We start from the raw sequence: 17672 nt of genomic DNA on the forward strand, positions 1-17672 counted from the left end.
ATTCAATAAATATTTTCTGAAATTAATTGTCAGTGTAAACAATTAAATTATTTTATTTTTTCTTTATTACTTATTCATTTTATTTTGACGAAAGTAAAATTTGATTTGGAAACAGCACAAGAAAAAAAAAGCTATTTGATGAAGCACCACAAACGATAGGAAATTCAATGATTAAAAATCGTTTTTTTCTGAAAAAACATATCGTTGTATTGAAGTAGGGAACGTTTAGATTATTTAATCAGTGAAGAGTGCAGCAATATCAGAATTATTTGCAATTGTCCACTTAACATCATTCCTTCCAATGGCTTTTCCACTTCCTGCGTGTTCAGCGGCAATTTGTAATAATTCTGAGACACATTGCTCTATTACAGCAGCTGTGTAAACAGTCGCTTCGCCATGAATTATCACGGTGTGATACTTCTCACGCATTCTAGATAACAAATCATCGAGAGGGAATTCTGGATCAGATGTTTTTCCAATTGGCTGACCTTTAGCCTTAAATTCTGAAAGTGCAGTATCACCAGCAGCTTTCATTTTATCAATCATTGACTCTGGGACAAAATGAGGTAAGGCAAGTATTACTTCCTTTTCATTCATTTCGACGATTGGTGCACAATTACGAGTAATCTTATCGAAAAGGATTAAAACAGCGTTATTAAGATCCATAAGACCCATACCAGAGATTGAATTTGATGGATTAGTTTTGTGTAAAATTCTTGATACGCAAGCGTCGGAAAGAAACATTTTATTTGTTTATGTCAAATAATAATAACCGCCAAATAATTTAATAGTTTATTTTGACGATAGAAATTGTGATACTATTATAAATAAACTATTTAATTTGCATCCAACGATAGAATTGAAAGCTTTGGTCATTCACCAAAATATGGAAACTCCTCGTCCACCTGAAGAGCAATCCAAAGATCTTGAACAATTTTTAGCACCACACTTAGATTCATTTAATTGGGCTGTTACTACAGGTTTACAAAAAATTCCAAGTTGGATTCTTCCACAAGAAATCAAAAGAGAAGATGAGGATGAAATTCTTAGATTCCAAGTCACTGATCTTTCTCTTTCTAAACCTCATGATGCTCGAGGTAAACCAATATTTCCATTTCAATGTCGTTTAGGGGGAACAACTTATGGTGGTTCCCTTCAAATCACCATCAAAGCTACATATGGAAATCTTCCATCACATAAGATCACAATTATGTGTGATAATATTCCAATTATGATTAATAGTTGTCTTTGTCACTTACATGGTTTAACACCTCAACAAAAAGCCGATCTTCTTGAAGAAGAGACCGAAAGTGGTGGTTATTTTATTGCTAATGGATATGAAAAATTACTTCGACTTTTAATTCTTAATCGTCAAAACTATGTATTTGCAATTTCACGTCAATCATATCTTAGCAAAGGCGAATTTTTCTCAACCTTTGCCACTTCCTTAAGGTCATGTGCTCCAGATTGTTCATCAGTCACGACCAATGTTCATTATCTTACAAATGGCAACATGATGGTTTTAATTCCAGTCCAACGTCGTATGTTCTTTGTCCCATTACCCATTATCCTTAAGGCTCTTATTGAATGTACTGATAAGGCAATATATTTATCAATTACCGAAGGCAAAAACGACACATTTGTAAGCGATCGAGTCTTAGCAACACTTAAATATTCAGCTGAGCTCCATGTTAACACTAGTGAAGCAGCACGAGATTATCTCGGTGCACATTTCAAGCGTTTATCCTCAGCCATTGGTGCACCAGCGCATTTTACTAATGACCAAGTCACCCAATTATTACTTGATCGCTATCTATTTCCACATTTAACGGGTAAATCTCCAAGTGCCAAGTATGATTTACTCATTTTCATGACCAAACGACTTTTATCATTAGTCAAAGGCGATGTAATGCCAGATAATATGGATGCGACTTCATGTCATGAGTTATTAACACCCGGAACATTATGGTTAGCAGCATTAAGTGATGGGATTAGTGACTTTTTACGTGGTACAGCATCACAAATCATTAAAGACCAAAACCATAAACTTGAAAACTTCGATAAGTTATCGATGATCTTAAAGAAATCGGTCAGTTCAGTCGAGAGTAAAATGCGCTATTTGTTTAGCACCGGTCAAATTCGAGGTAATTCAACATTAGGTTTATCACAAGTTGATGGTTTATCTATTATGGCCGAGCGTATTAATTATTGTCGTTATTTAGCACACTTTAGATCAGTACATAGAGGCGCATTCTTTGCGAGTATGAAAACTACAGCAGTCCGTAAGTTATTACCTGAGTCATGGGGATTTATGTGTCCAGTACATACTCCAGATGGAGGGTTATGTGGCTTATTAACACATTTAGCACGAATGTGTCAAGTTGTATGTGGAGAAAATGTCGGAGCAGAAGAATGTAAGAAAGTATTAGCAGCGAATGGAATGATACCATTTATGATACAAGGAGGTACGCCATGTATAGTTAATGGTGAAATTGTTGGATGTTTATTAGATATTAACTTAGAAACAGCAGTTAATGCATTAAAGATTGCACGATTAAATGGATTTGTACCAGAAACAGTTGAAATTGCTTCGTTACCAGCTACTATTGGATTTACGAAATCAGTATATGTATTTACTAATCAACAACGTATGATGAGACCAGTATATAATATCAAAGAAAAGAAAATAGAATATATTGGACCACTTGAACAAATCTTTATGTCAATTGATGCATTACCTCTTAAAGAAGATGAAGATGTTAGTATCAGACTTAAGCATCATACACATTGTGAAATACATCAAACTTCAATGTTATCATTAGTAGCATCATTAACACCATTTTCTGATTATAATCAATCACCACGTAATATGTATCAATGTCAAATGGCTAAACAAACTATGGGTTATCCATCACATAATGAATCAGCACGTACTGAAAACAAAACTTATCATGTCCATTATCCACAACGTCCAATCATTCGTAACTCTACACAAGATTCACATGCGTTATTAGACTTTCCTTTAGGTACTAATGCATGTGTAGCAGTTTTATCATATACAGGTTATGATATGGAAGATGCGTTAATCTTAAATAAGAGTTCAGTTGAAAGAGGCTTTGGACATGGTTGTATCTATAAGACGCATAGATATTCTGCAAAAGAAATCGAAACTAATGGTATCTTTTCTAACACAAGAGATGGGAAAATCATTGATGATGAATTAGATAAAGATGGATTACCATTTGTAGGTCAAGAAGTACATAAAGGCACAAAAATATTACGTGTGATTAACCCGCAAACACAAAAAGAAAGAGTTATGCGTTATAAAGATGGAGAAGATGGTTGGGTCGATCAAGTAATTACATCTGGTGATAGTGAAGGTAATATATCATCAGTCGTCATCAAGTTTCGTATGGATAGAACGCCAACTATCGGTGATAAGTTCTCATCACGTCACGGACAAAAAGGTGTGTTCTCATTCCCTTGGCCCGAAGAGAATATGCCATTTACTGAGAGTGGAATGCGCCCTGATGTTATCATTAATCCGCATGCATTTCCATCACGTATGACCATTGGTATGTTGATTGAGTCGATGTGTGGCAAAGTTCAAGCGAATGACATTTGTGAATCATTTGATGCTACACCATTTACATATGATGAAAAGAATCGAGCAGTAGAAGTTATTGGAAAGCGATTAGTTGAACGAGGATTTAATTATTATGGTAATGAAGTAATGTATTCCGGAATCACAGGAGAACAATTTAAGGCTGATATCTTCTTCGGAGTTGTGTATTATCAAAGATTAAGACATATGGTTGGCGATAAATATCAAGTTAGAGCAACTGGAAGAATTAATAATATAACAAGACAACCTTTGAAGGGTAGGAAGAAAGGTGGAGGAATTAGATTGGGAGAAATGGAAAGAGATGGTTTGCTGGGTCAAGGTGTTTCGTTCTTGTTAAGAGATAGATTCATGTGGTGCAGCGATGGTTGCACTGCTTACTTGTGTAGGAAATGCGGTTCGTTCTTGTTCACACATAAAAGAAGAAACGAAAACGATTACGAAGAAGTTTATTGCGACTTTTGTAAGGAGGCAGGAAAAACTTCAACTGTTTTCATCCCTTACGTGTTAAGATATTTGACAGCAGAATTGGCCGCAATGAATATTAGAATGAAATTCGAAGTTGACGAAGATTAAATAATAATAAATAAATAATAAATTTTTTTATTTGGAGTTGTTTCGGTATCTGATCAAAGATAAACAAAAATGACGTTGAATTCGTTTTATCCTATGTTCAAAGGGTAAGTTAAGGACATCTGTATGCAATTTTCATGTGCAAAGGATAGTGCTGTCCAAATAAATATCTTTAGCATTAACATCAATTCCTTCTTGCTCAAGAAGTAATTTTACTATTCCTATATAACCTCTTTCAGATGCTCTAATAAGTGCTGTATGAAATAATTTGAATAATTTCCAAATTTTATTTTGAAATTTTATATTATTAAAACAAATTCTAAATAAAACAAATAAATATTTTTAGCATTAGTATCAATTCCTTATTGTTCTAAAAGGAATTTGTCTGATTCTGTGTGATTATTATAAGATGATATCATTAAGATATATTATAATAAAAATCAGAAGAATTTTGATTATGAAATAAAGTCATCCATTATAATAATGAATTTCAATGAAGAAAAGCAATTATTTTAATTTTGCTAAAAATATAAAATAAATTGAATTTAATTCATTACAACAGCAACGACAATTTAGAAGTATATATTAAATATTTTTTGCATGAAACAAATAAATTAAATCAAGAAAAATGAACAAAAGGTTGAAGCAAGCTTCTTTGTGATGTTGCGGCTTTTAAGTTGACTTTTTTCTCGGAATAACTTTTTGTAAAAAAAAAAAAAATATTTGAAATTAAAAAATAAAAATATCATAAAAAAGACCAATAAATTCACTTAAAGACATGTTACATAGCATTTATTCTCCACTTTTATTAATATTCTTAAGTTATATAAAAATTTCATAGTGTAATTGCTTATACTATTTACAAAAATTACACACTCTATAAGCAAAAATAAACCATTTTAAAAAATATGATAATATAAATGATCATCCTAATTCCATATTAAATCATTTATTGCTGCAGAAGAAATAACACGAACGTTTATTTTATTTATTAACTTTACTTGTTTCAATTTTCAATCAGTAATTGGTCAGAATGTTTTATGCTCACTTTTTCCACATAAAGTGCCAGTTTTTTAATCATTGAATTTTTCTATCGTTCAGAAACCACCTCCCCAAAAACCGTTTGGCGCCATATGTCCAGCGATCAAGTCAAGAGCAATGCCAAGGCTTTTGCTAAGGTAACTGATATCGTTAATCAACACATCGATCTAAATAAAAAATATGATGATATAAAGGAAAAATATGTGAATCTCCAGCAAATTTATTCCGACCAATCTGCAAAAAATCAATCTGTCATTCAAGAGTTACATGAAGAACTCAATGAGAAATTACCTATTTATAATACAAAATTTGATACATATAATGATTTGCTTCAAAATGTTCAAGATGAAAATGATGATCTTAAAGGCCAAATTGATCAACTTTGTGCTCATGTTTCATCCAAAGGCAGAGTTGTTACAACAATTCCTGAAGTTATTCAATATATTGAGTCTACAAATAATAATTCTGTATTTACAAAATTATCCAAAAAATATGGAGTTCCTATCAGTTCTGTCGATGATATTATCTTTATGATTGAACAAAATCAGCATTCATATACATTTGAATTTGATACTAATAATAATGATCAAGATATAAACAGCTTAAAATCAAAACTTAGTACGGCACTGCACCTCAACGAACTTTATGAGCGACAAATTTCAGAGCTTCAGAAAGTACAATCAAAATTTGAAAAAGTATTTCAACAATATCAAGATATTAAGCAAGAAAACAAACAACTCAAAAAAGCGTTACGAGACAAAATCTTTGTTCAAAGCGAACTTAAAAACGCCACAGTTGATTCCTTTGATAGAACGCAACAAGATGAACAAAATCAAAAGCGACTTAACGCTGAAATCGAACATAATGAAGAATTACAAATGAAAATTGCTGAATATGAAACAAATAATTCACAATTACAAATCGAACTTAATGAAGCAAAAGAAACCATCAACAAACAAAAAGAAATGTTAGCGAAAGCAGAGTCCAAATATCAGAATTCGATTATTTCATCTTCGAATGATTTCCAACAAACGATTTCATTATTAGAAGAATTTATCGAAGAGAAAGACAAACAAATTACACTTTTATATAAGCAAAGAAGTGATTTAATTCAAAGTGCTCAAAAGATTGATTTAATTATTGGGAAAGTTGAAGAAAAATATAATAATTTAACAAACGAAAATAATTTATTAAATGAAAAGTCAAATGAATTACAAATACAAATTGAAGAACTTAAAAATGAATCATTTTTAACATCTGAAACATTAAAACAAGAAATACAAAATATATTACCCGAAAACATTGCGGAAGAATCCGAAAAATATCAAAACTTATCATTTAATAATTATATTAAATCGATTATACAACTTTTTACTAAATATAATGAAGCAATTCTCCAAAATTCTAATGATGAAAACAATGAGAAAAATGAAATTTCGAGAAGAGAAAATGCACTTGTAGTACAACTAGAAAATATTATTTCATTTATTAGAACAATCTCAAAGACAGATAATATTGATCCTTATGATCAAACATTAATTTCGATACAATGTGCACGTGTTGGACAATTTATTGATGAAGAATTCGATGGAATACAAATCAATAATTATCCATCATTAATTAAATCAAATGAACTTAAATCAATTATGAAAATATTTTTGGATTTCGTTAATCAAAATGATATTGAAGAAACGCCAATTAAAGAACTTTATATACTTTTCATTATAATTCTTCAAGTTAATTCATTATTGTTTAAACAAACAGATGATTTAATGCAAGAATCAAATAAATCAAAAGTAAATCAGCAATTAAATGATGAAAAACTTCAAATCGAATTGGAATTAAATCAAATGAAAAATAAATTAGAAAAATCAAATGAAATTATTGGTAATTTAATTGAAGTCGATTCATCATTTGATTTCTTTGAGAATTTTAATGATTTCGTCGAGATATTTAATGAAATTAATAAACAAAATGAAGAAAACAAATCGTTAATAAATGATTTGGAAGAAAATAATAATGAAAACAATGAAAGAATTAAACAATTAGAAAACATTAAAGAAAAAATCGAAAATTCAAATAAAAAATTGTTATATGATAATAACGTTTTACTTGAAAAAATTAAAAAAGATAAAATGGAAAATAATGAAAAGATACAAAAACTAAATCAACAAAAAGAAACTTTAAATGATATGATAACTGAACAAGAGAAACAAATAAATGAAATAATAAAAACGAAATCCGAAAAAATAACAAAATTCAAAGAACAAAATCAAAAACTTGAGACGACAAACAAAGAAATGAATTCCAAAAACAAAACATTAGAATTAAATAATCAAATTATATCTAATGAAAACAATACTTTAAAGTCACAAATTAATACATTACTAAAAGAAAATGAAAAAATTCGAAATGAAAATCTAAAACTTCAACAAAAGAATACACAAATTAAAGAACAAAATCAAAAACTTAAAAATATTAATACTGAAACACTTGAAAACATTAAAGAACAAAACAAATCATTACATAAGTTATATGATAATCGTGTTTCATCGCTTGAAACTAAAGTCAATGAATATCAAATTAATAATAAAGAATTAGAAGAAACAATTAAAACATTACAAAGTAAAATAACGCAATCACAAAATGAACTTTCGAACATGAAAATTAATGAACTTAAATTGAAATGTAATATATCGAAATTAAATGAACAACTTCAACTTAATGATAACTTATATAACACTAAACTTAAAACATCACAGTTTGTAACAGAACAAAAAGTTAATGAAAATGAACAAAAAATTAAAGATATTAATAATATGTTATTACAAATTATAAAAAATAATTTTAATGTTCAAAAATTACAAAGTGAAAACTTAAACGAAACAATCGAAAAACTTTCGAAGTTACTTAAAGAATCAGAAATAAATCAAATTATTAAACTTAAGGAAACAATTGGAATTAATTCATTCATCGAATATTATAATGATATCCAAAACGAATTAGATGAGAAAAATTTGGTTTTAATTAACAATGAAAATAAAATTAATAAACTTGCAAAACAATTAAAGAAAATGTTGAAAGAAAAAGAAAACTCCGATAAATTAATCGATGAATGTCGAACATGGAATAAATGGGCAAATTCATTGTACTATCAAGTGACGGATATGAAAGTGTCGCAAAGGATAAATGGTAACGAGTTAAGACATTCGTTGGAAGAATTGGTGTATAATTCGATTGGTAATAGAGCGTTACATAGGAAATTGGAATTGTTGAGAACGCAAAAACAAGTGCTGAAGTCAAATAAGTTCGCGCCGATATTGTACGCAAAGATAAATAGAGAAACGAACTCACTGAGGCCAATAATTCTGACTGCAATGTGCTTGAATAGACTCAAAAAAAGAGGCGGAAACGCACTGAGTAATTATGTTAAATAAACAAAAGTTTCTGAATAATAAAAGAAAATATTTTGAACATTAAATGTGTCAGACAATCTAATAAAGTATGTATTTTCTCCTTAAAATGTTGAATCTCCAGTTAACTGAGTTTCTGTACTATCCCTGAGAACATTTCCATGGTGAACAACTTATGAAATACAAATTAATGTTATTAAAAGTTGATATATATTTTTTTTGTCAAAATGCTTATAATCTTAAAGATATCCGAATATTTCTATTATTCAAACATTAAAATATGTAACAATCAAATACAATTTAATTCCGTAAACCCATTTTTTCTTTGCTCTCTATTAAATGTTTTTTATGTAAAACGTTTAAACTTATGTAAAAAAGGATTACAATCCGAATAACATTTATTTAACATTTATCTTCACCAGTCTTGCTGATCTTGGTGAAACAATGATCGGCTTCGGCGGTTTCTTCACATCACCTACTAAAAAGTGCTGTTTACGATTAATTTCGATACAATTTGATTTGACTGACATGTCACTTTTGTACTTTTCGTCGAGTTTTCTGAGCGCTTCTTCTCTTTCGTTGTTTAGTAGCAGTATTTCTCTTTTGTGTCTATCTGTCAATTGCTTTCTAAGTCTTTTTACGTCTGCGCGTGGAGGTGAATGATGTACTGTTTGCATACGAGATGCAGTTGCAATAGCTCTGACTTTAAACGTTGGTGACGATGTGTATGAGTCAGGAATAACTTTTACGACCTTGGGCGTGGTCTTTACCATGTTTGAAATTCCATTCCTTGTATCAAATGCTTTGAGTTCTTTTGAATGTTTTTCAAGTAATTTTTTGATTTTGATTCTGTACTTCTCTTGTTCACACTCAACAGCCTTTGCCCATGCTTGAGACTCTTTTTCTAAATCTTCTTTTGCTTGAGAGATTTGTGCATCATTTACATTAATTGTTTCTTCAATTAAATTTTCAGGGTGAAAAATAGGAGGCATTAATTTCTTTGTAGTGTTAAGATCGAAATTGGTTGTAAAATTTTTATTTTCGGTTGAATCTTGATAATATGGTTGATAAGATTCTGGATTATCAGAAAAATCTTCATCATCATCTGAATGAGTTATTACATATGATTCATCAGGATAAATATCTTCATCACTATCATCTTTAGTTCTTGGTGATTGTGCAAGAAATTGTGGAGGGAAGAAATGTCTACGATAAAACTCATTAGAATTCTGAGGGACATGGACTTCGTCAATTACAATCGGCCCGTTGGATTGCATTTGCGAGCTCATGATGTGTATTTCTGGAACGGATTTAAACTGACGATTTTATAAATATTTTTTTATATAAATTTTTTGAACTATATAATTGAAAACAATTAGCATTACTAAAATAATAATTATTTCTATAATATAAATTTTCTAATTACTCTAAATATAGATTAATATATATATATTATGTTAAGATAATTCGATTTTGATCAAATCTGACTAGATACTTTTTGTGTGGATTGAATTCAGGTGTAAACCTCACGCACAAAAACCGTCGGAAGTGGACTTTTTTATTTGATAAATTTTAAATGACTGAAGAAGCTGTCTTTCGGATTGCTCCATTACCAACATATGCGCCAAAATACATGACAACAAAAGCAATCACTGTTGGTAAAAATGTTGTAGATTATATAAAGAAAAGTATGGGAGTTACAGTTCCAGAAGCATTTATTCAAAGTTGTGATCAATTAGATCAATTAAGAATTACATTCTCTTCTAAGTATGAAACAATTGAAAATGTTGCTGCTTTTGCAGATTATAATCATTTACTTCGTTCAGTAACAAAAGATGTGAATCTTGAGGAAGCAAAAATTTCATTCAAATGGGATAAAGGAAGTGGTGGCGTTGATTTTGAAATATGTTGCATGGGTTGTAATATTGTTAATGGTCTTCTTGCTTCAGCATCTCAAATTTCACTATCAGAATTAGCAGGATTACAACCATTTGTTTCAAAAATTGTTACTGCTCGAGGTATAATGAACAAGTTATTAGAGATGTATGACCCATCTTTTGCTCCTACTCTCAAAGAAGATTATATCAATAACATTTCTTGTTACATAGACGCTTTTTATGCACACGCAACTGTTGCCACTATAGCTCTGAAGTCACCAACAAAGTATGTACTCTATTCTAGGGTTGCCAAAGCTGCCAGTGAAAAATATCAATTATGTTCACAAATTCCATATTCAATTTATTTCGATGTACTTGCAAATGTTCGTATGTCAGAGAATTGCATTGAAGGATCAGAATATGGCAAAGCAATTGCATATGGCACAAAAGCGCAACAATTAATTCCAAGCACATTATCCAGCAAAGAAAAGAAAACAGCGCAGAAGCTTGTCGACACCATTTTTGCGCCATTTAGAGCCAAATTTGATCAATGTGAGCGTGACAACACACAATTATATTTAGATCCAATTCCAAAAGAACTCGATGAAATTCAACCAGCGGCTAACCAATGCCCACCCAAGTTTAACTGGGAGAGTACAGCCCAAGTATCACCCATCCAAGATTCGATATCTGGATCATCAAATGAAAGGATCAATCAAAAGTTCGAAAACATCAAATCCCAAACCACTAACTGTATGCGTGACATAGATGCCTTCTTAGCCCAATCACCTGCTACTTTCACGCGCGACATTTCCGAAATTCAGCATCAAATGGCGACCGTTAGGAACGAAGTTCAACAAATTGCACGATTAGTCGAAGATAAGCTCCGAGTTGATCACCAACGCATCCAGCAAGGTTATCCTAATGCTTATACACATTATAACACGCTTGCGCCATTACTTGGCGAAGCCGTATCAATTGATCAAATATATGAACAAGAAATTAATCGAATCAATGAAGTCACCAAACGATTTGAAGGCGCACCACAACGCTTAAATAGTGCCAAGAACGATATCCAGTTACAAATTACACATGCGCAACAAATTTTCGACGATGCGATGGGCGCATTACAAAACGAATCGAACGCGCAAGCAATAATGTCGATTGCAGCAAAGGCATGCAATGATTTAGATGGCGTTATGTCTGCGCTGAATCCGATCTTTGACTTTGTGCAAGGATTTTCATGCGACTTGCAAAGGGCTGCCGAAGAGTGCCCAAAGATGGGCGCCGTGGTCGAAGGACTTAAGGGCGGAGTCGTGTGCTACGAAAGGCTGCGAAGTAACTTCTCTAAAATGGTCGGAAAGATTGAATCAGTCTAATAAACGATTTAATTTGGAAATTTTTGACGATAAATTCCGTTTTGTGCACTATGCAATCGTTTGTTGTCGTGATGTGCAAAGATCTGTTCGAAGGAGGTATTGTTGCTTCAGACAAATGCTAATATGTAAACCAATATGTTAAGTGTCCTGTTTGCTAACTGGTTCTGCTGATACAAAACTTAAGAAGAACAATCCTTTATGATTCATTAAATGTAATGGAACTCCATGAGAAAAAAATCCCTTAGATGAAATTCCATATAACTTTGTAGGTCATATTTGCCAAAATTAATTGATGATGGAAATACAAAGTCATCAATTACGAGAAGGAAAAATTTAAAATTGAATATTTTCATTCAAAACTTACCTTAAAAAAACACACTTAAAATATGGATTTATGTAATGAATCATTTTATTTCAAGTCTTGAAAATGTATGGAGAAAAATTGATTTTCATGATTTTAACGTACAATTTTCGACCGTTTATTTATCCGATACATCCCATAGGCAACATTAAATTAAGATGGAGTCAACCAACGATCCTATTTACAGAATTTCTTTTAAATATAAAATTATATGCACAATCAATAATACTGATCATGCTACCTTAAATAACCTTCATACACAATTATACAGCAAAATATTTATATTTTTAATTTTTAGAATTTATTTGAAAATTTTGTAAAAAAAATCATAATTTTGGTTATTCAATTTCCGTGTAAAGTATTTAAAAGTTCAATTGAATACATAAATGGAGTCCCTCATGCTTGAATTGACAAAGCTTTGTTAGGCTGTATTTTATTTCTTTGCAAAGAAAGCTATGTTGTCACACATGACTTCTTCTAAATGTTTTAAGAAAGGTTTTATTATCTCATAATTAACTTTATTTAATATTAGATAATCATAATGTCTATAATAACTCAATATTTCTGGATCATTACTATAAAAAGCTAATCCTTTAACAGTAAATAATAATGTATTTTCAAAATAAATATCCCATAATGAAACCATTTTTATTCTTCTTTTATTTCCTTTTTTTATAATTCTTTCTCCAACAATTATTTTTATTAACTTTTCTTTAGCAGTTCTTTCATTAGTATAACTGACTTTTACATAACAATTTATAGCATCATAATATTTGAATAAGAACACTTCTGGTGTTGAATCACTTACTAAGAATACTTTTTTAATATCTAATATTACATCTGATTTATTCAGATCATAAGGATATTTTTTTCTAATATCATTAAAATTAAAGTTAGAATTAATATCGATCATCCTTTAGTAAAAATAAATTATTTTTTTTTAAACCAAAAACCGTTATAAAGTTCTTTTTAAAGTTCCTTCAGGAGAACCTTTTACTGACTACATTCCTTTTTCATATTTAAGAGCGAACAGACCTGGAGAAATGAGTGATCTTGATATAGAATTCCTTTATAACTTTCACTTCTATTCTGATTTATTTTTACATTACTGACATTACACATTACATGTGTTAATAGTATATATATTTAACAGTTAATTTTTTATTAACGGCTACTTTGTGGCCTATTAAATAATTATTTTTTAAAAGTAATGATTTTCAAATTATATGTTTATGCATTTGAATTTAACATATAATTATTTTCTATCTATATTTTTCAAGTAATTTTATAATTTCAATATCCCCTTTCTTAGTTGCATATGTAAAAGCTGTTTCTTTCATTTGATTGAAATTCCAAATTTGATTTTATAATTTTAATTATTAAATTGATAAATCTTTTAAAATATTTGAACATCTTTCATATTTATATCAATATTATCATTTTTAAGTAATATTTTAATAACTTCAATCTTTTTATTCTCAATCGCTTTGATAAGTGCTGTTTTATAAAATTTAATGATTTTTCCAAATATAATTTTGATATCCAAAAAATTTCATAGAAAAATTATTATCAAAAAATAAATATTTTTAGCATTAATATCAATTCCTTTATGTTCAAGAAGTAATTTGACTATTTCTGTGTGGCCTTTTTCAGATGCTTTAATAAGTGTTGTATTAAATAATTTAAATAATTTCCAAATATTATTTCAAAATAAAAAATTATTAAAATGAATATCAAATAGAACAATTAAATAGTTTTAGCATTAATATCAATTCCTTTATGTTCAAGAAGTAATTTAACTATTTCCGTATGACCACTTTCAGATGCTAAAATAAGTGCTGTTCTAAATAATTTAAATAATTTCCAAATATAATTTTAAAATAGGAAATTATATAATCAAATCTCAAATAAAACAAATAAATATCTTTAGCATTAATATCAATTTCTTTATGTTCAAGAAGTAATTTAACTATTTCTATATAATTATTGAAAGATGCAATCATAAGTGCTGTCCAAAATGATTTAAATAAATTCCAAATAGTATTTTTGAAATATCAAATTATTAAAATAAATACCAAATAAAACAAATAAATATTTTTAGCATTAATATTAATTCCTTTATGTTCAAGAAGTAATTTGACTATTTCTGTGTGACCTTTTTCAGATGCTAAAATAAGTGCTGTTTTAAATAATTTAAATAAATTCTAAATATTATTTTTAAACATCAAATTATAAAAATAAATCTTAAATAAAACAAATAAATATTTTTAGCATTAATATCAATTTCTTTATGTTCAAGAAGTAATTTAACTATTTCTATATAATTATTGAAAGATGCAATCATAAGTGCTGTCCAAAATGATTTAAATAAATTCCAAATAGTATTTTGAAATATCAAATTATTAAAATAAATACCAAATAAAACAAATAAATATTTTTAGCATTAATATTAATTCCTTTATGTTCAAGAAGTAATTTGACTATTTCTGTGTGACCTTTTTCAGATGCTAAAATAAGTGCTGTTTTAAATAATTTAAATAAATTCTAAATATTATTTTTAAACATCAAATTATAAAAATAAATCTTAAATAAAACAAATAAATATTTTTAGCATTAATATCAATTTCTTTATGTTCAAGAAGTAATTTAACTATTTCTATATAATTATTGAAAGATGCAATCATAAGTGCTGTCCAAAATGATTTAAATAAATTCCAAATAGTATTTTGAAATATCAAATTATTAAAATAAATACCAAATAAAACAAATAAATATTTTTAGCATTAATATTAATTCCTTTATGTTCAAGAAGTAATTTGACTATTTCTGTGTGACCTTTTTCAGATGCTAAAATAAGTGCTGTTTTAAATAATTTAAATAAATTCTAAATATTATTTTTAAACATAAAATTATTTAAAATAAATCTTAAATAAAACAAATAAATATTTTTAGCATTAATATCAATTTCTTTATGTTCAAGAAGTAATTTAACTATTTCTATATAATTATTGAAAGATGCAATCATAAGTGCTGTCCAAAATGATTTAAATAAATTCCAAATAGTATTTTGAAATATCAAATTATTAAAATAAATACCAAATAAAACAAATAAATATTTTTTAGCATTAATATTAATTCCTTTATGTTCAAGAAGTAATTTGACTATTTCTGTGTGACCTTTTTCAGATGCTAAAATAAGTGCTGTTTTAAATAATTTAAATAAATTCTAAATATTATTTTTAAACATCAAATTATAAAAATAAATCTTAAATAAAACAAATAAATATTTTTAGCATTAATATCAATTTCTTTATGTTCAAGAAGTAATTTAACTATTTCTATATAATTATTGAAAGATGCAATCATAAGTGCTGTCCAAAATGATTTAAATAAATTCCAAATAGTATTTTGAAATATCAAATTATAAAAATAAATATTTTTAGCATTAATATCAATTCCTTTTTGTTCAAGAAGTAATTTAACTATTTCTGTGCGATCTTTTTCAGATGCTTTAATAAGTGCTGTTTCAAATAATTTAAATGATTTCCAAATATTATTTTGAAACATCAAATTAATAAAACAAGCATAAAGTTTAAAAATTAAATATTTTTAGCATTAATATCAATTCCTTTTTGTTCAAGAAGTAATTTAACGATTTCTGTGTGACCTTTTTCAGATTTTAAAATAAGTGCTGTATTAAATAATTTAAATAATTTCCAAATATTATTTTGAAACATCAAATTAATAAAACAAGCATAAAGTTTAAAAATTAAATATTTTTAGCATTAATATCAATTCCTTTTTGTTCAAGAAGTAATTTAACTAATTCATTTTTACCATTTTCTATTGCAAACATTAATGCTGTTCCAAAAAATTTAAAGAATTTTCAAATAATATTTTGATATAAATCATTTACATAAACATTAAATGAAAGAAATATATAGTTTCCTGATTAATATCAAAAATATTTTCAGTAATTAAGTAATTAAAAAGTTCTTTATTATTATAAATGGATGAAATATCGTAAATATTTAATGGAAATGAATTTATTTTCAGGAAATATTGTAGAATGAATATATTTCCTGTTTCCAATGAAGTAGTGATTAAAAATTTAATGATATTCATTCCATTTTTTATCAAAAATAGAAGAATTTCATAGTTATGATATAGAATGCAAAACCTTCCTAAGTATTCCAAATTATTAAATTTTTCAATTTTGTTTTCATAAAGATAAAAAAATATATCATTTTTGTGAAATTTTATTGATATTTCATACGAGCCTTTAAATGATGAATGATTTTGTTCACATAAATGAATGATTTCAAGATTTCCACCTGCAATTGCATATTTGCCTATATATTTTGTTTTAGCACCATTTATAAGTAAATATTTAAAACATTTAACTGATGAAAAAAATGCTGCATAATCAATTAATGAAACTTCTTCATTAATAAAAGAACATCTTTCATAAAGTGATGGTTCGATTTTTTGATTAATGTTAAAATCACTTTGTGATGATATTTCTTGAAGTTTTTCAATTTCATCATTTCGAATTATTTTTGCAATTTCATTTGGATTATGTCCTTCTTCAATGAATTGCTTATGAAGCTTAAAATCATTTTGTGAAAGTTTTTCATAATTATCTAAAATTTCATTTTGAAATTCGGATTTTGTTTGACATATTTCTTCTTTTGGAATGCGTTGAAGAAAATATATTGAGTTTTTAATTACAGTCATTTTTTCTTTAATTAACTTATTTTCAAGTAATTTATAAAGAATATAATAATATTCTTGTGTTTCAGTACAAATTAGAAAATATTCAAAAATATTTATAATTTTATTTTTTGTTTCTTTATTTTCTTCTTCTTTGATTTGAAGTTGTCTTAAAAATTCACAAATTATGTTAATATTATAATTTCCTGATATGTAATATACATATATCATTTGACATATCAAAAGTTTAAATGAAAAAGGAAACTTATTATTTTCGAATACTAATATTGATTCAACTGTTTTTGAAATATTATTTTCATCCACTTCAAAAATAAGCTTTTCGATTTGTTGTAATACTTCTATAGTGACTTCCGTTTTAACAATTCCTTTGGTTTGAACTTTTTCGTGTGAAATATTTCCTCCCATTTATCATAAATCAGAATTTCAATACTTTACCACAAATTTGGTCGACAATATATATACATATGATTGGTATTCACTTAATGAAATGATAAATTCAACTTTTTCAATCATATTTAAAGTTCTTATGCATGTAATGCTATCTCTATTAGGTTGATTTGATTATATTTTAGGATACTTGTATTCCTATGAATATAAATTGGTCTGTAAATAAAAAAGTTATTCATTAAGTAATTAGCTAATTTTATTCATAATATTAAATTTATACTTACT

At 27.7% G+C, this 17672-nt stretch overlaps 4 protein-coding genes across 4 annotated transcripts; 2 read left to right on the forward strand and 2 right to left on the reverse strand.

Annotated features, from left to right (window-relative positions):
• Nucleotides 1–234: 234 nt before the first annotated feature.
• GO595_000305 (uncharacterized protein) lies at nt 235–744 on the reverse strand (the record flags this gene model as incomplete). Its single annotated transcript, XM_067916023.1, has 1 exon — nt 235–744. One exon carries the CDS (start codon nt 742–744, stop codon nt 235–237), a length of 510 nt encoding a protein of 169 aa, XP_067779760.1.
• A 142-nt stretch (nt 745–886) lies between these two features.
• On the forward strand, nt 887–4198 carry GO595_000306 (DNA-directed RNA polymerase, beta subunit family protein; the record flags this gene model as incomplete). Its single annotated transcript, XM_067916034.1, has 1 exon — nt 887–4198. The coding sequence occupies one exon, from the start codon at nt 887–889 to the stop codon at nt 4196–4198; it is 3312 nt and encodes a 1103-aa protein (XP_067779761.1).
• A 4849-nt stretch (nt 4199–9047) lies between these two features.
• Nucleotides 9048–9926, reverse strand: GO595_000307 (uncharacterized protein; the record flags this gene model as incomplete). Its single annotated transcript, XM_067916045.1, has 1 exon — nt 9048–9926. One exon carries the CDS (start codon nt 9924–9926, stop codon nt 9048–9050), a length of 879 nt encoding a protein of 292 aa, XP_067779762.1.
• Nucleotides 9927–10225: 299 nt separating this feature from the next.
• On the forward strand, nt 10226–11905 carry GO595_000308 (uncharacterized protein; the record flags this gene model as incomplete). The annotated part of the gene is made up of 1 exon (XM_067916056.1): nt 10226–11905. The coding sequence occupies one exon, from the start codon at nt 10226–10228 to the stop codon at nt 11903–11905; it is 1680 nt and encodes a 559-aa protein (XP_067779763.1).
• Nucleotides 11906–17672: the final 5767 nt, after the last annotated feature.

This window comes from Histomonas meleagridis, assembly GCF_020186115.1.
Source record: "Histomonas meleagridis strain 2922-C6/04-10x chromosome Unknown contig_1, whole genome shotgun sequence".
NCBI classification, from domain to species: Eukaryota; Parabasalia; order Tritrichomonadida; family Dientamoebidae; genus Histomonas; species Histomonas meleagridis.